Source organism: Ostrinia nubilalis, chromosome 20, assembly GCF_963855985.1.
Source record: "Ostrinia nubilalis chromosome 20, ilOstNubi1.1, whole genome shotgun sequence".
NCBI classification, from domain to species: domain Eukaryota; kingdom Metazoa; phylum Arthropoda; class Insecta; order Lepidoptera; family Crambidae; genus Ostrinia; species Ostrinia nubilalis.
Window position 1 is genome coordinate 6110477 of NC_087107.1, and position 25419 is coordinate 6135895.

The 25419-nt window shown below is 35.4% G+C and overlaps 2 protein-coding genes and 2 long non-coding RNA genes across 4 annotated transcripts; 3 read left to right on the forward strand and 1 right to left on the reverse strand.

Annotated features, from left to right (window-relative positions):
* The first annotated feature begins 2671 nt into the window (after positions 1-2671).
* Positions 2672-7094, forward strand: LOC135081508 (uncharacterized). The gene is made up of 2 exons (XR_010259206.1): positions 2672-2818; positions 6482-7094. It is a non-coding gene; the product is annotated as an uncharacterized LOC135081508 (long non-coding RNA).
* On the reverse strand, positions 4189-7184 carry LOC135081507 (uncharacterized). Its single transcript, XR_010259205.1, has 2 exons — positions 7098-7184; positions 4189-6599 (listed from the first exon to the last, which is right to left on the reverse strand). It is a non-coding gene; the product is annotated as an uncharacterized LOC135081507 (long non-coding RNA).
* A 6018-nt stretch (positions 7185-13202) lies between these two features.
* On the forward strand, positions 13203-14158 carry LOC135081734 (deoxyuridine 5'-triphosphate nucleotidohydrolase). Its single transcript, XM_063976519.1, has 3 exons — positions 13203-13437; positions 13543-13679; positions 13918-14158. The coding sequence occupies exons 1-3, from the start codon at positions 13331-13333 to the stop codon at positions 14118-14120; spliced, it is 447 nt and encodes a 148-aa protein (XP_063832589.1). The 5' UTR covers positions 13203-13330; the 3' UTR covers positions 14121-14158.
* A 2963-nt stretch (positions 14159-17121) lies between these two features.
* Positions 17122-20934, forward strand: LOC135081509 (RNA exonuclease 1 homolog). The gene has a single exon (XM_063976220.1). It carries the CDS (start codon positions 17285-17287, stop codon positions 20702-20704), a length of 3420 nt encoding a protein of 1139 aa, XP_063832290.1. The 5' UTR covers positions 17122-17284; the 3' UTR covers positions 20705-20934.
* Positions 20935-25419: the final 4485 nt, after the last annotated feature.

Consider the following 25419-nt stretch of genomic DNA (forward strand, 5'->3'; position numbering starts at 1 on the left):
CGTAAACCGGAGATCGTACACTCTTACGGTTCAAATTTGAGTAGTTTTGAATTTTGATGTAAACTTCCGTGTAGCACTTAACAAAATATTGATCGACGCGACTCACGTCGTCTGTGGACATTTTTCACTGAGATCTTTTCGGAAAGGATAATCACTGTAGATCAGCCGCTTACTATCCATATTGTGTCCAAATCTGAAGCCCCCTTCCACGAAGCAGGTAGATGTTTTTTGTATTGTTTGGGTCGCAGCCTGCGGACAAGGTAGGTAAAAAATGATTCATACCTACCTACTTGCATTTACATTGGTAATCGTGGGGTAGACAGATCGATATTTTGAAAGAATTTGTTTTGCCGAAACCCGAAACAATGTTACATACCTACCTACATAAAGCACAAATAGGTAGGATGTAATTGGAATTAATTAGCATAACTTTAGCTATTCTAATCAATGATTTAGTTATGATAGGTAGGTAGTTGTTAATGTTAGGTATTTTAAAACTATAAAAGAGGCGCGTTTAAATTAACGATTAATTTGAAATATGAATAAACTAATAGGTATATACAGTGTGAGTCACGTTAAAGTGTACATATGAAAATAGATGAAACTAGACCTATTTTTATCGACAAAAAAGAGGTCAAAAAAATTTTGAGATTTTTTTTTAATTTTTTATATAATTTTTTTTCCTCCAATTACTTATTGTAAAGAAAAGGTAATAACTTTTAAAGTAAGCGGTAAAACCTGATAAAATAAAAACAGTAATAATGCTAAATAACAGGCGATACTAAAAAAATACATAAAATACACAAAAAAGGCCAACAAATAATAAAAAATGATGATTTTTGAAAAAAAAATTGCTTTTAAATTCGTGTTTTTTTGGTTATTTGATAAATTTCTCCAAAAAATGCCCCTATAACCGGTGGTTTTTATTACTTTGTATTATTCTCTATCGTATAACCTTCGTAAATCCAAAAATCGCATGTCTCTATCCCGATCACAACGTTTGCAATGATCGTTTGAACTCAGCCTCTCCGAGCGCGCCATTCAACGCTTCGTTAACAACTAAACTGAAAATGGCTCTAGATTTGTAATTTTGATAAAGACAAGTTAGATTTCAAATAAAAACAAAAGATTTCGAAGTAAAATACGCATTTTAGTTAAAATTAAAATTGTCTCTACCTGTAGCGGAGAATAATGTTGTGGCAGGCCTTTGTTCAAACGATCATAGCAAATGTTGTGATAGGGATAGAGACATGCGATTTTTGGTTTTACAAAGATAATACGATAGAGAATAATACAAAGTAATAAAAACCACCTGTTATAGGGGCATTTTTTGGAGAAATTTATCAAATAACCAAAAAAACACGAATTTTTAAGCAGATTTTTTTCAAAAAGTATCGTTTTTTATTATTTGTTGGCATTTTTTGTGTATTTTATGTATTTTTTTAGTATTGCCTGTTATTTAGCATTATTACTGTTTTTATTTTATCAGGATATACCGCTTAGTTTAAAAGTTATTACGTTTTCTTTACAATAAGTAATTGGAAGAAAAAAAATTCTATAAAAAATTAAAAAAAAATCTCAAAAATTTTTTGACCTCTTTTTTGTCGATAAAAATAGGTCTAGTTTCATCTATTTTCATATGTACACTTTAACGTGACTCACACTGTATAATTAATTTTCATAATAGTTAATAGGTCTAGATAAATTGTGTAGATGTTTTTTTTAATTCTTTCCGAAAACAATATAAGTAGGTAGGTACCAAACTAAAGTAAAAGTACCTACTTAATCGATTTTTGATTGGATTTTTTGATTGGGATGCAAAATTAACTAAGAATTATTGTAGATTTAACAAATTTATTTTTCGGTTTGAAGTCTTTACTTAAATAATCTATTTTCCTTTTCCTTTCCCAGATTGCCACAAGGCTCTGTTATCAAATAGAGCTTTTATTAGTTTGGCATATTTGGCATAATGATAACTGATGACGACACACCAACTCCAAGCAGTGGCATTTTATGTAGGACCTCCCCTGTCTCATCTGTGGGACCTACAAAAAACTTTTTTACATACTCACTTTGTCGGTGTAAGCATAATTACATGGATCTTAAAGCAAGTCTTAGTGTTAAAGCTTTAATAATCTAAGGTGTTAAATTATTTAACTAGCTGTTCCCGTGATTTCTTACGCATGAAAATATGCAGTTTGAATAATATTTTTCGTTTTTGCAACATTTTTCTTTACTGCCTCGCTCCTATTGGTCTTAGCGTGATGAATTATAAAATATAGCCTTCCCCACAGATATGGATAGATGCAGCATGTGTCAAAAATTGTATGAAGCCGAGCGTGCCACTTTTTAAACGTCATTATGTGCCTTAATAAAACACAGCGTTCTGTTGGAGAGAGCTGTCTATGATCTTTGCCTAATTTTAGTCTATGGTATAAGAAAACTTACCAATTGTCTCTGCTTTATCATCTAGTTTACCTTCTTCATACACCAGCTGGCACCACTTTCTATGGAAATTGGTGATCTGTCAACTTGACATTTCATAGCGTTTGTGATTTTTGCCGCCTACACAGCAAAAATTTTTATCTTCTTGTTTTTTAAGTATAAAATAAGAATAAAACACAGTTAAAATGTGCAAATAGGAAATATAAGTGATGCAGAGTGTAGGGTAAAGAGTGGTGACGGTGAAAGGTTGACTTCTGTCGGCCCGGATGAAGGAAAAGCTCGAAATCCGAGTCGTCTTTTTCAGATTCATCCTCATCATCCTCGGAAATGGAAATGTTTGCTTCACCACCTCCAAATAGGCGACGGAGGCCATGTAAGTGTTAACCCCACTCGTAAGACACTCGGTCGAAACTTTGACGACTCAGATGAATGTTATTTCCAACTTTGTTGCGCACCACTTACCTTCTACATCAAGCCTACTAGATGGTAATAGCTTGCAAAGTAGTATTCAGTTCCTCTAAAGAACGATTTCAGTTACTTCGTAATCGTAAAGTGAAGTTAAGATCAATCATAAGGAAGATAGAATATTACTTTTCCTTTTCCTGCTGACTGAGCGAATTATTAATGAGATAAATTGCAGCATTTTGGCTACCTTATAGTGGGTTAAAGGCAGCTAGTTGAACATTCTGTTTGAATGATGCAATTGTTACTACCATTCTATTCATAAATAAGTAAAATTATTTTAGATTGGGCTTAAAAGGCCTCTTAAATTTAGATGTTAATCATTTATTTCAAAAATTTTATTTTGTAATGTTTGGTTCTGGCTTGATAATCCAAGAACCCTGAAACCACAATGCAATTCTTTGTGGAAAAAAGAGCGGAATCTTTTTAATGAACGCGAGCACTGTTTAAGGTAATTGCTAATATTAACCTTCGTACAACATTACAAAAGGCTCCCCCAACCTAGTCATGGGTGGGTCACAGATCTGGTTGAACACCTTATCATATTTAAATTAAACAATATGCGAGTATACCTACTTAAAAATTCTCAAAAGAGTTCAAGATAAGAAGTTAATAGAAACAATGTTTCTTTTCAAAGATGGGCTTTATGCTCATGTTGCGATAAGACATTTTTATCTAGTTTCTGAAATAGTATGTAGATCTTCTTCAGGATCACAATGCACGACCGGTTAGTGAAGGTCAACTCTCAGAACACTTACTTTCATCTGCCAGAGCAGAGACTCACAGGCGTTTCCTCCAAGGAATCTTACAACTGAAGCCCTGCCATTTATTTTGTCTTCGGCACTGCAGATTTTTCTCAGCGGTGTCAAGTGGAGTTGCGGAAACTCCTCGTGCCAGTGGCATTTGAGTAATAATATACTGAAAATATAATTTATTCTATTGGGTCATCAGAACAGATCTGTCTTAATCGCTCATGTCTCATAGACACTGAGACTTTCAGTAACCTTATTTTTTTGCATGTCAATCGCAAGTAAATAGAGCCAACACAAATATCCTAAATTCCCAAGCCTGGAATACTCTCAGAAACATCATGGCAGAATAATGCCTCTAAATATCTTAAAGGACTGGGATCTTATTTGTGCACTAAGACAAGCTCAAAAACTTGGGACTTTATTTCAAAAAAAAAAATATTTATACATTTGCCAACTGCAACATTGACTGTCCCCGGAGGACGTCTCTCTTCAAGCAATAGGTATGGTATGTAAAAGATACAACATCAACTCAAGTCAAAGCATAACTGATTTATTATTTGTATACCCACAATTAGTTACAATATTATAAACTGTCAATGTCAACTAAATACACAATAGTATGCAGCTGTTTCTGAGAGGATTTTAAGAGGTATAGACGCCATAGACTTTAGTTCAAAGCCGTTGCGGCGAAAAGAAGTCACAGACTTCCAAGTCCACAGACGCAGCGGATGCGTAGTGGGGCGTTCAACTAGGGTTGCTAATTATTTTTTTCGAAAATATTATTATAACAGTAGATTAAAGGTCAGAGAAAGAAAATAGACAGTACTTTACAAAAATTTTACAGGTCAGTGTTACAACGCACACCTAAAATGTAATGTTGGCATTTACTTTTGAAAAATACATATATATTTTTACTAGTGATGATGACACTCCAATGCGATGGAGATGTAGCATTAAGTCATCAGGATCGATTGAATGAAGTTCACATCCTGATACGAAGGAGGTACTCGATCACGGGCCCTCCTCAAATTAACCACCAAGCTCCTGAAGGTCACATTCTGACACAGACACAGTCAGAAACGAAGGAGGTACTCGATCACGGGCCCTCCTCAAATTGACCACCAAGCTCCTGAAGGTCACATTCTGACACAGACACAGTCAGAAACGAAGGAGGTACTCGATCACGGGCCCTCCTCAAATTGACCACCAAGCTCATGAACTTGACCGAACAGCTCGACATGACGCTGTCGGCTTGTTATCTACCAGGAGATGGGATTGCAGACCGGGCCATAGGCACGGTATGCCAGACCACCTGTAACATCAAAGGGTCGAGTAGTACCCAGGTGGAATCTATTAGTACCCCAGGCCGCGGAGGCCATACTCAGTGTATGGGGAGTCCCAGACAGAGACTTGTTTGCTTCCATTTAGAATATATTAGTACCCCAGGCCAAGAAGGCCATATTATGGGGAGTCGCAGACAGAGACTTGTTTGATTCCAGTTAGAATCCATTAGTACCCCCGGCCACAGAGGCTATATTCATTATGTAGGGGTGTCCCAAAATAAACTTATTGGCTTCCAGGGCCACGGCAGTAGTATTAACTATGTTACACTGGACTCAAAAGATGGATGTTAAATATTAAATAAAATTATACTGTTTGTGTTCCTTAAATAAACAAGTAAAATTTTAATTGAAAATTAGCTAATAAATAGTATTATCCATCTTTTGTACCACATTAAGGCAAATAGATCAGAACTCTGATTCTTTATGACGCCCTTCAGCCGTCTCTGGGATTATCAGCTGGATGAGTGTTTTCACCTCCCAGCTACAGACGTTACCATACTTGAATGGCAGACGGAACATACATTCTAATAACATCGGCCCCAGTGCTAATAAAGGATCTGTTAGAGACCCTAGTCTACAACAAGTAGATAAGTTATCTCTCCAAAATTTAAAATTGGTGGTGGAAGGAGCAATCATAAGATGCATTATGTGGGTCAATCTCACAGCATTGACCACAAGTTACCAACTGGTAGTGATGTGGTAGCCAGTGGCGGCGTAGCATGGCTTGGCACGCGGGGCGGTCCGTACCCCCCATATATATCCGCCCCCCCGGGGGCTATGGCACCCCAGAATGGTCTGGTCTGGTGCCCCCCAGGATTTTTGGGTTACCGATTCGAAGATGAAAGATGTTTTACGCCGTTACTGTAGATAGCGCTGCTGTTAGCCAAGCTGTTTTTACAGCAAAAACTTGCAGTACAAAACTGATACTTAGGTCAGTTGTATCTACCTTTACCTTTTGTACATCAGTTCCTTAAGGCCATTTCAATTGCAAGGCCAAGTAGGTACACCGAGATCACCGGTCTTTAATATTAAATTACTGGAATTAATTTGACTGGTTGCCGGCTGCTGGACTTTCTTCTAGCATTGAATTTTACTTGATAAACAGCTTTCATTCTTCTTCTTGCTTCAGATCGAAGAATCCATGATCTCATTCCTTTGGACACATTACAGGATTACTTTTTTGAAGTATCAGAATATGATCACATTGTGACATTGGCGTATCTAGGGTTGTTTTTCGGGGGGGGCCCAGAACCTCCCCGCTATGGACATGACGTCAGCATTTTGGCTGATATTTGGATCTGAATCTGATTCAACCACCTACAGACTGTCTCTGACTGCTAAGCACCCAGATGAACGCATAATTATGTCCTGTAGTTTCATATTAGTGAGCTGATAAAGACTTCATTTTAATGGAGACCCCAGAGTTATGTGTGAAATTTGTTTATTTCCATAAACAATATGATAACGCCTGTTTTCCAGGTCAAATATTACAAATTGGATTAAGATCATTTTTAGTGAATAATTACTTCTCCAAGAAGTGCAGTGAATATTTGCTTCTCCATGAAGTGTTTGGTCTGCAGTAACATCCAGATACTGGCTGGACAAGAGAGTAGTTGATAAGACCCCAATATTTAATTGGAGGTGGGGGTATGTATACCTTTATGAAATATTACTGCAGAGACCTACGAAGGAACAATAACATCTTGTATTTATGAGTTTATAATTTTACAAGCATGTTATTAATAGTTAATTGTTTAATGTTATGTTATTCATAACAAGTTTTTAGTAATGTTTTAATTGTTCAAGATGAAAACATGTTTATGTTTATACATATTTATATTTTCAGATGGGGAGATCTTACTATTAACCTACCATAAGTACCAGAATGATTTTATTGGTTGATAAGAAGTTAATGACATAATGTTGATCTCAAGGAGATGTCCTAAATAATTTGAGTTATTTAACCTAAAGACTGGTTATTTGTTTAATAAGTTTCTTATTGGTTCGTCTGCTTCTCAGAGAGTACAATAAGTTGTTTAATGTATTATTTTGTATTGTGATATTAAACTTCTTTATATTCTTTCATTCTTAATACATTTTATATCACATAGCGTTTGTGCTTGACACCAGCAGATAACAAACAGGTCTCAACAGAACGCTGTGTTTTATTAAGGCACATAATCAGTGTTGCCAGTCGGGTCTTGTCAGAAATTACCAGAAATATAAAAAAAAGTAACCTTTTTGAATAAAAAGTAACCTTCATACGTTACGGGGGGGGGGGGGGGGGGGGGTTGCGGAGCGATTGTGTAAGGTTGTTCATGGATAGAAAATGAATACAAGTGATCATCAATCGTTTACCTAAATTCGAAATTTTGACCATTCCATGAAGACCGAAACGTGACCGGTCGTATAAAAACGTTTCATGGATTTGCGTTTTATCATAGAGAAAAGTAATACATAGGAAATAGAGAACCCTCTCTGTCAAATTTTTGAGCCTACTAATTGACAGCCTGGTGTTAAATTCCCTGTACTTAACCTACGTACGTAACGCTCACATACATACATAGTACACGCACACATACATACATAAAGTCCACGCACACATACACACAGTTCACGCACACATAGGCCCTCATAACCTTCAAAGAATTATTGTTTTTATGATGTACGAGTACAATGTAGAATTTTTTCAAATCCATTATTTTGAAAATATTTATCTTTATGGTGTACGTATTGTATTATTTTCAAAACAATGGATTTGGAAAAATTCTACATTGCACATGGAAATGCAAATAAGTAAACAAAAACTTTTGAATTTAATAATTTTACTTTATTTATGAACACACATAATATTATACACCAAAAGCGTCTTTTCGCAAAGTTTTCAACAACACTAAAAAAGCATTTTGCACATTGAGAAAACTCAGATCACTTGTGAACATAACAGAAAGTTTCTTCGCGATTCACGAAGGAACGAACAAAACTCCGATGAACCAGAACAGCAGCAGGTACGAAGGAATGAACTTGAATTTGACTCGACGACTCTTCAATACTTTAATAGGGCCACAGAAAACTTAAATGATGACTAAGAAAACAAGAATGCATTTAACATAACAAAAACAACACCGGCCATTTTGGAGGAAAAACAATGTTGCCATATGTTAAATAGTAATTTCTACTACTCTATTATGTAAATTATAACAAAAATGTCAATGTTCAGTTTTAAATTAAAACAAATTAATTTCATTTAAAAAAAGTTTTCACATTGTAATTAACAATATTCTCAAATATATTTTAATTAAGAAAAAAATGAAAATATGAAGGAAACAGGAGCAGCGACATCTAGAGCGTTTTAGGGTAGTTAAAAAGTATTTGAATTTATTCACCGATGTCGCTGTTTGGAAGCAAGTTTCACTTCGATGACCGTTGTATGGAAGTTTCCACACCCTGCGTTTTATTATCGAAAAACATTCGCTAAAACTCATTTTTTTTTTAACAAATAATAAATCAAATTCATGTTTAAATGCAGTTTATGACATAATTTTTAAATTGTCACTATTAATATTTTTTACTGAACAACCTGTAAAAGTTAATTCTACAATTTCTGAAAAATCACCTAAAAGTAACCTTTTCATTAGTGTAACCTAAAAGTAACCAATGCAGTTCAAAAGTAACCTAAAAGGTTACAAAAGTAACCTTCTGGCAACACTGCACATAATAGAACTGTTTTGCATTACAACAAAACAGTTATTAAGTGTAGAATAAAACACAGCGTTCCAGCAAGTGCTTGCTGGTGTTGGACGACTATGAAATGTCAAGTTGACAGATCACCAATTTCCATAGAAAGTGGTGCCAGCTGGTGTATGAAGAAGGTAAACTAGATGATAAAGCAGAGACAATTGGTAAGTTTTCTTATACCATAGACTAAAATTAGGCAAAGATCATAGACAGCTCTCTCCAACAGAACGCTGTGTTTTATTCTACACATAATAACTGAGCCCCGATTACGGTAACTTTTATAACGTCTACAATCCAGACGCGTTTCTGATTCTGCGATACGATTGGTCAAAACAGCTGACGTACGCTGTTGAACGACCAATCGTATCGCAGAATCGAGAAGCGTGTCTGGATTGTTGACGTTAAAAATTACCGTAATCGGGGCTCTGTTTTGTTGTAATGCAAAACAGTTCTATTAGTGTCATTTTAGCGAATTTTAGTGATTGCCGTAACGTAAAAGTAATCGTATCATCGTACTGCATTCGCAAAGTCATCGAAAGATATCGTGTGACTCGATTCGAAAATTTAATTAATTCCGATAAAACTGATATTTTGTTAAATTTATAGCTAGTCTGACTGTGGATTAAAATAATTTTGTAGTGGTAAATGTTATTCTACAATATTATTTTTCTTATTAATTTGCAAATAATATTTTTGTTGTGACTAATGTTTATGAAAGTAATGATCGTTATTCCATTATGTTAAATAGTACTACTAGTAATTCATACTTAATTCCATACTTTTAAATATCCTAGTAAGTACCTGACATAGTTTCATAAAATAAAGACTATTAACTCAAGCTTTTTATTTTTAATAAATGTAGAAATGCGTAGTTTTGCCAATTTTTATTTCATAAAGCTAAGTCAGGTACCTAGTTTTAAAGATATTTCTAAACGACAAAATTCAGTGTAGTAAAAAACGTTCGAAGTAAAATGAAACACAAAAGATTTTTCTTCATAATTATTATTATAAGTGCAATGTATTGTGCTTTAGACGAGCCCTATAAAATAATCAAAACAAATCAAAATGTTTGAATAAAATTGTTCTTCCGCCGTCATTTATAAAAAAGGTAATGGCAAAATTATAGAACTTCCTTAGGCAGATGCCTCTACTCTATCTATTTGAAAAAGTCTGGCACTAGGGGTTTCCCGGGGGCCCGATACAAAACCAAACACATCTTTATTTTCCTCTTTAAATAAATTAATTCTTACAAATCGTCAAATCTCATTATTTTTCAATACAAAAACTTGTCTGGTGTATGAATACACGGATCAGTGTGTGTGTGTGTCATAATGTTATGAGTAAGTACGGTTCCTTGGGATCGGTATGAGTGCACCACATACAGGGACCAATGATCCCGGACCATGGTTTTACTCTTAATAGTACATCGCAGGATATGAATTAAAAACAATGCTACTTAATACTTCTTCTACTGCTACTTTATTCTAATTAATTATTTGTTACTTATGCTGTTAATTACAATTCTCAATCCGTTAATAATTTATTCATTTTACCGTGTTCGTACTACTGTCCTCGTAAAATCATCGTTACCGATTGTTGTAATCGGCTTACAATTAACAACGTGTACATTACTCGACCATGTATGTCCATTTGGACATATCGGAATGGCACGCTTTGACGAGCAACTTGCTGTATCTACTCTAATCCATATCTGTGGCCTTCCCCGATAAATGGGCTATTTCTATTTTACTTTTTACTATAGGTACACTGAAAGAATTTTTCAATCGGACCAGTAAGTTTAGCGTTTCATTAGCGCGTTCAAGTAAACAAACGCTTCAGCAGTCAGCTTTTTAATATCAGTCAGTATAGATATAAATAATAGTTTAAATTTAAAGTACCTTTAAGTTAAAAACTAAAAAGTGGCAGAAGAAATTCAGTCAGTTTATTAGTTTTCTTCTCTCGCTATCATCAAATGGTATTTCTTTGTGATAGAGCGAGATGACGTGACCGGAAATGGGTAGCGTTTGGCGGAAAATAACGCTAGTTGGCGCTAGCAAAGTAAAATGGCGTCCTTTTTAGCGGTAAGTTCTGTCACTGTCAAAAAAATATGAACGAGACGACATGACAGGCAATGGATAGTTATCACGGTTAACACTGTGGCCCAGGGTGTGGAAACTTCCATACAACGGTCATCGAAGTGAAACTTGCTTCCAAACAGCGACATCGGTGAATAAATTCAAATACTTTTTAACTACCCTAAAACGCTCTAGATGTCGCTGCTCCTGTTTCCTTCATATTTTCATTTTTTTCTTAATTAAAATATATTTGAGAATATTGTTAATTACAATGTGAAAACTTTTTTTAAATGAAATTAATTTGTTTTAATTTAAAACTGAACATTGACATTTTTGTTATAATTTACATAATAGAGTAGTAGAAATTACTATTTAACATATGGCAACTTTGTTTTTCCTCCAAAATGGCCGGTGTTGTTTTTGTCATGTTAAATGCATTCTTGTTTTCTTAGCCATCATTTAAGTTTTCTGTGGCCCTATTAAAGTATTGAAGAGTCGTCGAGTCAAATTCAAGTTCATTCCTTCGTACCTGCTGCTGTTCTGGTTCATCGGAGTTTTGTCCGTTCCTTCGTGAATCGCGAAGAAACTTTCTGTTATGTTCACAAGTGATCTGAGTTTTCTCAATGTGCAAATGCTTTTTTAGTGTTGTTGAAAACTTTGCGAAAAGACGCTTTTGGTGTACAATATTATGTGTGTTCATAAATAAAGTAAAATTATTAAATTCAAAAGTTTTTGTTTACTTATTTGCATTTCCATGTGCAATGTAGAATTTTTCCAAATCCATTGTTTTGAAAATAATACAATACGTACACCATAAAGATAAATATTTTCAAAATAATGGATTTGAAAAAATTCTACATTGTACTCGTACATCATAAAAACAATAATTCTTTGAAGGTTATGAGGGCCTATGTGTGCGTGAACTGTGTGTATGTGTGCGTGGACTTTATGTATGTATGTGTGCGTGTACTATGTATGTATGTGAGCGTTACGTACGTAGGTTAAGTACAGGGAATTTAACACCAGGCTGTCAATTAGTAGGCTCAAAAATTTGACAGAGAGGGTTCTCTATTTCCTATGTATTACTTTTCTCTATGCTGTGGCCGATGGTACCTTCATATAGTTCCAAAATACTGCCCCCCTAGACAAAACGCACTTTTTGATCGAATCGAAAATCGAATCCGTCAAAACTCCATACAAAAAAGGGGCTTTTCGACCACTTTTCGACTGGTTTGCGATTATAATTTGCACTTTGAAACGCACTTTTTGATCGAATCGAAAATCGAATCCGTCAAAACTCCATACAAAAAAGGGGCTTTTCGACCACTTTTCGACTGGTTTGCGATTATAATTTGCACTTTGTCTAGACCCACTGGACTGTCCTGTCGATGACATTGACAGTGGGGCGCCACCGTCAATACCGGATCGCTGGTTCAGATTTTTGCCAATTTTGCCATGTTGGAAACCATATAGTTGAACGATGGTAGCGCCCCCCTGTCATTGAGTTTGGTGGGACAGTTCAGCGTGGGTCATCTATAAGCGCGTCTGGATTGGAGACATTAAAAATTACCGTAATCGGATGAAAATTTTTTAGCGTATAATCGAGGCCCAGCTGAGGTGCAAATTCGGTATCACGGTAAAGTTCACACGCAAACAAAGACAAAACAACGGATCATGACGGACGTATGTCTCTTTTTCTCTCTCATTAAAGATGTAAAAGAGAAAGATATACTGTCACGGCGACAAAAAGTCACCCGTTGTGTGCGCCTAGCCTTAGACTTGACAACTGGCCAAGTACAATTGGTGCAGCGCTACTACTAAAAAAAAAGTTGATTCATTTTTGACATTTGTTTCATGTCAAAAAAATGTCAATTATTCGCGCCACCAGTGTTGCCAGAAGGTTACTTTTGTAACCTTTTAGGTTACTTTTGAACTGCATTGGTTACTTTTAGGTTACACTAATGAAAAGGTTACTTTTAGGTGATTTTTCAGAAATTGTAGATTAACTTTTACAGGTTATTCAGTAAAAAATATTAATAGTGACAATTTTAAAATTATGTCGTAAACTGCATTTAAACATGAATTTGATTTATTGTTTGTTAAAAAAAATGAGTTTCAGCGAATGTTTTTCGATAATTAAACGCAAATCCAGGAAACGTTTTTATACGACCGGTCACTTTTCGGTCTTCATGAATTGGAATGAATTGGAATGGTCAACATTTCGAATTTAGGTAAAAGATAGATAGATAGATCCGCACCCCCCCCCCCCCCGTATGAAGGTTACTTTTTATTCAAAAAGGTTACATTTTTTTATATTTCTGGTAATTTCTGACAAGACCCGACTGGCAACACTGCGCGCCACAGATTAGAGAGTATGTCTAATTCGCGCCAATTTCACTGTGACTGTAGAAGAAAGGATCAAGCTCTATATCAATTTTAATTAAAATTAATCGATTTTTTCAATTTTTCTACACTGTTTCGCGTAGCATACAACTTATTTTCCAAGATATTCAAAATGCCTGTTGAAGACGTGCGTCCCGTCCTGAAATTTACGCGATTGACTGAACATGCTTTTGCGCCGCTCAAAGGCTCTGAAAAAGCTGCTGGTTTTGATCTGAAAAGGTTCGTTGTTCATCTTCAAAAGTTCATGATTTTAACATATTTTTTCCTCTATCTTACTTTTGAAGTCGCTTATAAATCTAACTCCGTACTGTTTTCTCTTTTCAGTGCATATGATTACGTAGTTCCAGCACGGGGCAAGCTTCTCATCAAAACTGATTTGCAAATTGAGCTGCCTCCAGGTTGTTATGGTCGCGTCGCGCCTCGATCTGGGTTAGCATTGAAGAACTTTATTGATGTTGGTGGTATGTACTCTTTCATCACAACACAGTAATATTGCTGGTTATCAGCCATGACCATAATTATCATATTTGCAAATCCTTACATTTTGTCCTCCTATTGACTATCTTTACAATCATTTCAGTACAATAAGATTGTAGTCTAGATAGTCAAATTAAAAGTAAAGATATATTCTTCGAGTAGATGTTATTTCATTTTGTTGCTGATCTTCATGTTTAAAGTAATCATAATGTTTTCTTACAGCTGGTGTTATTGATGAAGATTACCGTGGTAATGTTGGTGTAGTTCTTTTCAATCATTCTGACCAAGAATTTGTAGTGACAAAAGGAGATCGAATTGCTCAGCTGATATGTGAAAGAATATATTATTCTGAATTGGAAGAAGTCTCCAATTTGTCAGAAACCAAAAGAGCTGATGGAGGATTTGGTTCTACTGGAAAACAATAAATACACAATTAGATTGTTGTAAGTCATCTGATTAGTTGATAAATAATAATAATAATATAAGCCTTTATTCAGACATACAGAGTTTAAAATTGATTGAGTTTAATATTATTCTAATTGACACTTGTCTGTGTGCCTTTTTTGGCAAAGGCCTCCTCCAACTGTTTCCACTCTCCTCTATCTCCTGCAACTGTTGCCCATCCACCTCCAGCTGTGGCCTTTATTTCATCTACCCATCTTCTTGGTGGCCTTCCCCGTTTTCGCTTAAAATGCCTTGTGAACCAGTTCATTGTAGATTTAGACCATTTCTCTTTTCCTCTAATTGTGTGTCCTGTCCATCTCCATTTCAACTTTCTGATAGTTACTGTTACATCTTTTGTTCTTGTACAATTCTTTATGGTGGTGGCAATGGAACGAAGCATGATGGGGAAAAGACTTTCTGATAGAGTAAGATTAGTTGATAAGCTTATGGATAATAATATTTTTTACTTCATAGTTTATATTCTAAACTCTCAACTTTAGAATTATGCTGAAAGTACACTATGTGGGAAATGAAACACATAATGACAAAGAAGAAACTGTCCAGTATGTTTTTATGTTGATGCAGGTTGCCCAATTTCGCACATAGTGTACTCCCAGCATAAGGTGTAACAAATCCTACTTGGTACTATGTGAACACCAAAGTATTTCAGCTTCTAGAGAAAAAAAAATGTTTTGTGAATGTGATGAAAAAATTGGAATTAGGTTTTTGAAATAAAAATTGCAGTCAATAATATTCCAATATTTAGATTTTGGATAGTATTTTTCATAGGACATAATTATAAGTTCATTTCTTTGTTCCTATTTTAATAATATGTTTGATGTTTCATTATTATAGTGAAAAATAAAAGCAAGTTTTCCAACAAATGATGTTTATTCAATTCAGTCAGTGTGTAGGTGTAAAAAATATAGGTAAGGTAGGTACTTATTTAGCATTTAGAAAAAGTTAATCATTTTATGATATCAATTTTAATGATTTATTAATTTCTTAAAGTGCTTAGTATACAATTGTAGAGATTCCAAAATAGGTAAATAGTAAATCAGAAAATAGGATCATAAAATATCAGGTTAAATAAGTAACATTATCATGAATATTTTTGAATTTAGATTAAACTTATTTTATTTTTTTCAAATAATTGTATATATTGTTTTGGTGATAAGAGCTTTTAGATTTCACAATCAAATCATGGTTAAGTTATTGAAATTAAACAAGATTTAAATAATTCTATGTTTAATAAGATTTGCCATCATGACACATTATCTTCAAAACTATCTAGTACACTTTCCAATGCTATCTTCTCTGGAACCATTATTGCATTTGATACAGGTGTAGGTTCCTTATTTCTCTTTAAGAATGGCAATAACAGACTTTTTAGTTTATTGTCATTAGTTATACCAAAATCCGATTCAGCTCTATCCACTTGTTTCTCCAGCAGGTCAACATTTTTGTACAACTTCATTATGACTTCATGAAGAGTACCAATCTTCTTTGATAGAGTGTTTACTTCATGTCGATATTTAATAATATCTTCTGACACAGCCGAATTGCATTCGCTGTTTTTGATCCGTATCATTTGCAAGACACTAGATAATTCTTCAAGTCTTGTTAGCATGTTGTCAATTACATCTTGCACAGTCTGAAATCCACTGGACACATCCAGTTTTATGTACGCAGCGTAATCTTTGACCACTTCGTTTAGCATTGCAGTTATTAATTGATATCACACATCAAAATCAGGATACAAAAATTCAAGCAAGCTCACAATTTTATCAAGTACATCTGTCACAAGTTTTGACAATTGCCTTACTGAAGTTGGACAAAGGTGGAGAAGTTTTATGAAAAATTCCATGACGTAAACTTAATACTAGTATTTAAAACGGCAATAAGTTAAAAACACCATGCCTGCAATGAGACATGCTTGTAGTTTAGGCCTGCTAAATAGTTGTGAAATTCAAATAGCCATGACATGATTTGAAATCATTGCAAAACTGCGCCATCAACACAGACACAGAGTATCAAGGACAATGGGGGCGTTTGACGGAAAATAATAGCGCTGGCTAGCGCTAGCAAATAAAATGGCGTCCTTTTAGCGGTAAGTGTTTTCACTGTCAAAGAAATGTATGGTAAACTGAAGTATAACAAACGTGTCCTAGGCCCTAGCCGAAAACATACTATATAGTTTTTGGAGGTTGCCATGGCAATCAAAATGGCGATTGCTAGCAAATTCTAACAATGCTAATTTTATAATCGGCTGAACGCAACCAATGTGCGCACAGATGAGACGGGAGGAGGGATTTGTTGATCTAATCTAATGTTGTTAACTAATTTTGGAAGGTACACTATTTATTTTCTTCTAAAAGTTAATCGAGCAGATAATTTAGTAAAAACAAATTTTACTGTCTTAAGCTTCGTTCCCACTTTAAACTAGATTTACGTTAATATTATGGTCATGGTTAGTCGGTTTCTCTGGGACTGGAAAAATGACTAAGCCTAGGCCCGTGGGCCCGATTCTAATTTGTATGAAGAATCAGCTGATAGGCTAGGCTAAGAGAAAAGACAGCAGTATCTCCATCCAACATGTTATAAGCATGCAAAAATGCTTTAAACCGGATCTCCAGCGCGTGTTTTGCCCTACACAATCAACAAAAACATGTCAACGTACCATTGCATCGGCAACAGTGATATAACTATCCATTGCCTGTCATGTCGTCTCGTTCTATCGCAAAGAATCGCCATTTGATTTTGATGAGAGCTAGAGCAAAAACGGAAATGGATATTAGTTAACAGTGTGGCCCACAGGTGTGGCCTGTGGTGGTGTGGCGTTGAGATGTTTTTGGTGATTGTGTAGGCAGAACACGCGCTGGAGAACCGGCTTTATAAATTCATATTGCTGTTAAAAAAAGACTGCAATTTTAAAAAATTACTTGTATAAAGATTAAATAATAATTAATGTGACGACTGACTGTAGGTATATTCATAGCATTATTTAAAATGATTAATCATTTGATTCCATGACTAATACAATAATAAAAAAAAAACAAGTGTTAAAATTTGCTTGTCAAATTGGGCTTTCTGTGTGCAGCGTTGAATTTTGGTTTATGGCTTTGTTTTAAGAAATAACAAAATAATGTTACCTTCTACTGGTTATTTTAAAGGTATTAATTGTCCTTTTTATGATAGTGGACTGTGTGAGCGACCTTATTGTCATTTTCGTCATGTAAGGAAAGAATCTCAGAATGGAGCCAACGAAGAAAGTGGAGCAATTCTTCAGAAACTGGTGTCGGCAGCGGTACAAAAAGTCCTTCAACAGACCGACGCCTCAGGAACAGTCTCTCCTCAAGAAGTTTTACCTTTAGATCCTGCCGCTGATATAATTAAAACTGGTATTCAACAAACAGTTTCCAAAGTCACATACAATCCTACACCAATATCGGAGTTGAATAAGATTACTAACATAGATTCCGAGAATAAGGATGACATTAACGAGCAGAGGAAGAGACATATTCCGGTTCCGTACACACCTCGAAAGCCTATTAGTTTACCAGTAAGAAGGCCTTTAGACACAAATGGTGCTTCGAAACCGTTCATATACATACCACCGCCCGTTAAATATACGCCAGGGAGCACTGATTCTGCGCCAGTTGATCCTTATACGCCCAAGGGTGGAATAGATTCCACTGAAAAGTATCTACCTGGTTCAGAAGTCGAATTGCAGGAATATAAACCAAATGAAAACACGCAACCAACTACCACTAAACACAACTATGTACCTTCAGATAGGAGTGTAAATAAGAAAAAGATTTTGGAATACAAACCTACCAAAGTGTCAACAAAGAATGAGAGCAGCACAGTAACTTATCAACCAACACCAAGATCTTTGGCTCCATGTTTTTCTAGCGATGAGGAATCTGAACCAGATAATAAAAAGAGGAAGATGTCTAGTGAATTCAATGGGCTGGATGATTTAGGCCCTGAGTTCGATATATTAGATCAAATTTTGGACGAAGAAAAAACAGAAAATCCACAAGTTCAAGACTTAAAAAGAAACAAACAGGAGTTGAAAGATGACACAAAACTATCTTCAAAACCTAAAGAAAGCCTTAAAGTAAGCAAAAGTGAAAGTAAGAAACAATCCAGTAGACATGAAAGCAAAAATAACAGTAAACATGAAAGTAAGAATGATAGTAAACATGAAAGTAAAAATGATAGTAAACATGAAAGTAAAAATGATAGTAAACATGAAAGTAAAAATGATAGTAAACATGAAAGAAAACATGACAGTAAACATGAAAAAAAATATGATAAAGATAAAAATACAGATACCTCAAAACATGACAAAGAGAAATTAAAATCAAGGAGTGAAGATAAAAAATCTAGTTCCAGTAAAGATGGTTCTAGAAGTTCCAGTAAAGACCATAAAACAAAAGAACACAAGTCTCGTGATGATAAGAAAGACAAACACAGCAGTGACAATAAAAAACACTCTAGTACTAAAGTGTCCCATGAGAGTTCAAAAGATAAAAACCGTTCCAAAAGTACAGAAAAGCATTCTAAACACTCTAGCTCAAGTAAAAATGAGACGAAACATAAAGATAAAAGTGAGCATCACAAAAGTCATAAAAGGTCAAAAGAGTCGAAGGAACGAAGCAAAAAGAAGAAGAAAAAAGATAAGGAATCAGTATCTAACAATGGTTGGGCTGATAGTGACAACAGTCATAATGAAAGTATTGAATTAAATGATGAAGATTTATGTGATATATCAGACTCCGATGAAGAAAGCAGGACTTTAGAATGTAAAAGGATATTTGAAGAATATGTTCCAACGCCAATAACCCAACCTGTTGAGGAAACAACAAAAGTAGAGGACAACAATGAAGATGAATATGTTCCAAGTAAAAAGAGAATATCAAGGACAGTAGAAAAAAATGTTAAAGTAATTCCTAAACCTCCTGTAAAACCTGACTACAAACTTAATGCAGCTCAGGCTATGGCTGAAAGGTTAGCGAAGGTGAAGGAATATCATGCATCAAAAATTAAAACAGAGACTCAAGTTGAGGATTCTAATAAAGTAGATATCAGAAAAAACATTCTTGGTGTTCCAAATATCAGTAGCTCTAAGATTCGTATTGCACATGTGCCTTATGCTTCTACTTTAATGAATGCTAAAAAGAATATTTCACCAATTACTAATGTTAAAAGTGAACCATCCACTAGTTCAACTATAGCACAAACTGTGAAAAAAGGGTCCCAGCGAGTTTCTCATGTTCCAAATGAGAAATTTATTGATAGGCCAGGAGTCCTAGAACCACTTGGATCAAAGATTCCAGCAAATATTAGATCAACATACCTAAATATGATGATAGATGATTGTTTAAAAATTTACCTTTCTGCAACTGATGCCTATGCTAGAGCTCAACATGAAGAACTAACAACTAGTAAAAAATGCACTACTGTTCCAATATATAAAAACTCTGCAGTAATGACTGTTAGTAGGCTAAGAAAAGAGTTGCAAGAATGTAATGGAATAAAAAAGACAGGACTTGATTGTTCAACTTTACAAAAACTACCACAGAATGTGTCTGGGCAGTCAAGTAACTCAGGATCATGGAGTATTGAAAATAAAAACAGAAGAGTAGTGGAGTCACAAGAGTTTCATGGAGCTAAACTTTACACCAACATACAAAAGTGGATTCTATCAGAAGAACAATTGCAGGAAAATGGCTTTCCTAGACCGCATCCCAATCAGAATAAAGGAAGAGCAATAATATATGGTCAAAATAAACAAACACCACCCAAGGGATTTGTCAGGACATGCTGCCGATGTAAAAAAGATTTCACTGTAGATAAAAAAGGTTTTCCTTGCATTAAAGAGGAATGTATTTACCATCCTAATCGAAAATATAGAGTACGTGGAGAGGTCAAATATCAGTGTTGTAGTCAAGATGGCATGTCGGACGGGTGTTGCATTGCGCCGTGCCATGTTTATGAATATGTAGATTTTGAAAATTTAAAAGGATTTGTAAAAACTTTACCACCAGAAAAAGAAATGGAAGATTATGGTGTATATTCTTTAGATTGTGAAATGTGCTACACCACACATGGCCTAGATTTGACCAGGGTAACTGTAATTAACTCTAAATGTAAGGTGATATATGAGACTCTTGTAAAACCATTACATCCTATTATTGATTACAATACAAGGTATTCAGGGATAACAGAAGAGCAGATGGCAGAAGTTAAAACAACACTTTTGGAAGTTCAAGCTACTCTGCTTGCTATGTTTAATAGTAAAACAATTCTAATAGGTCACAGCTTAGAGTCAGATTTTAAAGCGCTCAAATTAATTCATGATACTGTGATTGACACAAGTGTATTATACCCTCATAAAATGGGACCACCCTATAAAAGAGCGCTAAGAAATTTATCTTCTGAGCACTTGAAAAAAATAATACAAAATTCTGTTGATGGTCACGACAGTGCAGAGGATGCAACAGTATGCATGGAATTAATTCACTATAAATTGAAAGAAGATTTAAAGACTAGGTAAAGAAGTACTTACTTTACTATGCAGTCCTTGTGTGCAGATTAAAATTATCAAGTACGATTACAGTGTTAGCTCCAAGACTGCCAATCCTGCTTACAATTTGAAACCAATATGTTTGATTGTGACTGGACCTAAATAATCTTACCATTAAATATAATTTATTAATTTGCCTTTTGTGCTGTTACTAGTACTACTACATTAGTAGTATCTAAGTATAATTACCACCTTAATTTTATAATCAACCGACTTCAAAAAAGGAGGAGGTTCTCAATTCGACCCGTATGTTTTTTTTTGTAAAGACAATACTATTTATATAATTTTATGGTGTAGTAGCAATAAATGTTAGAGTTTATGTCTGTATTACTTCATGTGAAGTTATATAAATTAATATCTTTTCTATAAACTTTTATTTGATAAAAACTCTTTTATTTTCTAATAAATCCTTCATTAAGTTTTTGTTATCTAATTAGATCTGAGTTTCTTGCAAACTTGCAGCTAGAAAAATAAACGGAGGTTCATGAGTATAGTACCCGGAGCACAAAAATAAAGATCGTTGTCGTTATGGAGGGTACCTAAGTAATCGTGTTTTTTGTTCGGAAAAACAAAACAGCGCCGCTACGGTTGTTTAAAAGGAATGGGAATACCACTGTCTAATAGGAATACGAAAGTTGGTACCTACCAAATGGAACTGATAGCTCAGCAGTACCTATTGATAGTAGCGCCCTACTACGGCAGCAGTGTTAACTGCCCATTCCCGATCATGTCGTCTCGTTCTATCGCAAAGGTTCAACATTTTGACGAGAGCGAGAACAACAGAAATGGATAGTAACACTGGCCGTGTGTAGGTACCCAAATGTTTATGGGACACTTTCAGATTCAGTTTTGTCCATTAAGTGGCAAAAATCGGAACTATTAACCTACTAGGATTGATACTAGCGCCCTCCTGTCAAATATCTGGGTGGGATACTTCATTGTTGGACAGCTCGTGCTTAGGGTACAGTCTTAAAACAATCAAAGGAAGCAACAGTGATCCCAATTAGCATATCAATGACATGATCAATGAAATATTATTTGTGAATTTAACATTTAAGTAGGTAGTAGTAAGGGCTAGCGCTAAGTAAGACGGTTTACATGGGATTTTTTTTCGCAATCCGCGCAGTATGCTCCGTGCCAGAATGGGAGAGTTGTTTCGTTACGTTTCAAGTCCATTTTCATGGCTAAGTGTGTGTAACCCGAATGCATGGCCCGAATGTAAATGAATAATATAACGTGTCATGCTCTGGGGCGGGACCACCTTAACGTAGGTACTACATATAATAGATACGAAAGAAATGTATAAAATATGTATATAATTGTAGACTTAGTTAAAAAAAATGTATATCTATAGTTTTGTTGTAAACATTAATTCAAAGTGGTCCCGCCGGAGAGCATACTCCCTAGCGGGACCACCTAGAAGATTTCGTTACTGAAGGTTTCTGAATTCGTTTATAAGACCATAAAAATGTATATTAAATGTATACAAATCTGCTATACTCAATTTTTTATTTGATTAAGTATAAACCGATTTACGGCAAATTTCAAATTTCCTTTCGGAACATTTAGGGGAGACTGGCCCAAAGCGGGCACCAAGAAAAAAACACATGTGAAATGAGAAGTGAGTGAGTGAAGCAAATCTCATGAGCATGAATACTATGTGAAATGGAATTTCCACAAAAAATTTCATCCCCTATTTTAATGTTACTCCCTTTTTTACCAACTTTAAAGGCAATATTTGTATCTAATCAACAGCCCATAGTAAGAGGACACGTTTCTGAGCCGTACCTATTATCATCATTGATAGCACACGCACACCTGGTTGTAGACTTTCGTCTTTAGGTACTGAGATATTTTGAATGAAAAGATGTTGCGTAGTTTACTGAACGCTGCCCAGCCGAGTTGGATGCGACGATTGACCTCTTTCTCGAAATTGAATCTACGTAGCTGAATCTTTTGTGCGAGGTAGACATATTGTCAACAATCTTGAGAATCTAGCTCCCAATCGAAACTGGGTAAGACGCAACATGGGCCTTATAAACAAGCTCAAAGTTGCACAGCGTGTTATGGAGAGGGCTAATATGCTCGGTGTTTTTTTACGAGATCGAATCAGACATGAGGAGATCCGTAAACGAACTGAAGTCGCTGACATAGCCCAGCGGATTAGCAAGCTAAAGTGGCAATGGGCAGGGCACATAGTACGCAGACGGCCGATGGGGCAGCAAGGTTGGTAGCAGCCTGCAGTCAGCCAGCGCCTTCCTGCTACCTTTATCAGGTCGTCGGTCCACCTTGTGGGTGGACGTCCCACGCTGCGTTTTCCGGTACGTGGCCTCTACTCCAGAACCTTGCTGCCCCATCGGCCGTCAGCTCTGCGTCCTATGTGCCCTGCCCATTGCCACTTCAGCTTGCTAATCCGTCGGGCTATGTCAGCGACTTTACTTAGTTCGTTTACGGATCTCTTCATTTCTGATTCGATCTCAAAGTCAAAATTTCTTTATTTGTTTAGACTAATAAATAGTTCTTACAAATCGTCATTTTGCTCTTAAGGAGCCTCTACATGTCTCATAATCTTTTTACCCTACCAGCGCTTCGAGACCAACATTTGGCAAGTGCTGAGAAGAAGCGCCGCAACAAACTCAGTCAGTCACCACTGTCTGCCGGTTAATATAAATAAATAGAAATATCAGTAGTAGGTACATTTGATTCAGGAGCAGTTCACTGAATTTACCACGCATTCTTGTATGGTGTATCTTACAAGAATGGGTATACAAAATTGCGTGGTATATTAAACAAGGTAGTAACGTGCTAATATCTAGACTTACAGATTAAGATACTTAAATACTAGTAGAAATGACTCGCATTAATAAATTTGAATAACTTGGATTGACCAGTCCCCGAAAGCAGCGCCTGTTCACAGACATGACGAGTGAACCAGCCATCGCTTCACTCGACCATATTAGAGGGAATGTAACGATAATCTCGTAAAGAAACACCGAGCATAGCCCTCTCCATAGCACGCTGTGCCACTTTGAGCTTATGTCATAAAAACTTATTTCGTTTTGCATAATCTGTATGTTTTTTTCCTATTTTACCTTAAGGTGCCCGCTTTGGGTCAGTCTCCCCTAAATGTTCCGAAAGGAAATTTTAAATTTGCCGTAAATCGGTTTATACTAAATCAAATAAAAAATTGAGTATAGCAGATTTGTATACATTTAATATACATTTTTATGGTCTTATAAACGAATTCAGAAACCTTCAGTAACGAAATCTTCTAGGTGGTCCCGCTAGGGAGTATGCTCTCCGGCGGGACCACTTTGAATTAATGTTTACAACAAAACTATAGATATACATTTTTTTTAACTAAGTCTACAATTATATACATATTTTATACATTTCTTTCGTATCTATTATATGTACCTACGTTAAGGTGGTCCCGCCCCAGAGCATGACACAATATAACGGGACTATTCCCACCGTTGCAACTCCTGTGTAGCCAGGATCTACAGCTTGAATGCCAAAAATCCAACCAGTGAAGAAGTTTGTCCCGGAAACAAATGAATAATATAGCAGGTAAATAGTAATCTCGTTACAAAACAATGCAGCATTATAATGATTGCAACAGGGATACTATCAGCACGACAGGCACCCACGACGCTCGTTGTCTTCTTCGCCAACACCACCTTAACCAATATGGTAGGTAGGTTTAAATGTATTTTTCGGATTATAAATGAAGTAGATTCAAGCTTGCTCTTAACTCCTACATCGGGAACAACACAATAGCCCTTACACTGTCAAATCGTCTGTCGTAGTACCTGAGAATCGAACCCAGATCCCTTTGATAGAATACTCTCTAACCATACTTACGTTGCTCGGACCACGAGGAGACGCCATATTCTCTCGTAATCGTATTCCTCTGTTTTACATACACAAAAAGTCGATTATGATAACGAGAACGATATTTATTCATTCGTGCTTCGGGTACCAACTGCTTTGTTTGTGTTCAAATTGGATATAAAATCATAATTATCTAAAAATTCTTTCTAATCAAACCAACACCAAACTGTTTTTTATGATCCAGCAAGATATTTTTCTAAACAGACATGTTTATGGGTCATTCCACAAAAATATGTCAACTCTTAGTCCGCGCCACATTTCACATGAAATATTTGTTAATATTTTATTCCAAAATTCTTAAATAACAGCTCGCAATGTGCTTTATTCATCACCCATTTATATTTTTTGAAACTATTTTTAAAACATCTTAAATTACTTTTGAATGACCCAAAACGTCATTCCCTAGGCATGTCCGTACTCCAAAAGTTTGTGTTTTGGGACCCACATTTATAAAAACATCAACTTTATCCTTTGTTTTAATTAACGAATAATCTATTTAAATGTATATTACACCAAATTCTATTAATATTTTGCGGTTTCAATAAACAATTATTTGATTTTCTTTAGTTGAAAAAGAGTCTACAGCTTTTAGCGTCATTCCCTCGCCACGCACTGATTTTATAATTTTGCGCTTTAATATGTATTTAGAGTGAATGACGTTTAGTTGAGTTTAAATACGATACGAAGTTATTCTCAGACCATACTGGCTTTGCGGTAGCCGTTTTTTGAATTAGTGCAAACGTGCCAGTTGTTGCGGAAACATGTGTCAATCCAGTCACTTCGTCAGTCCC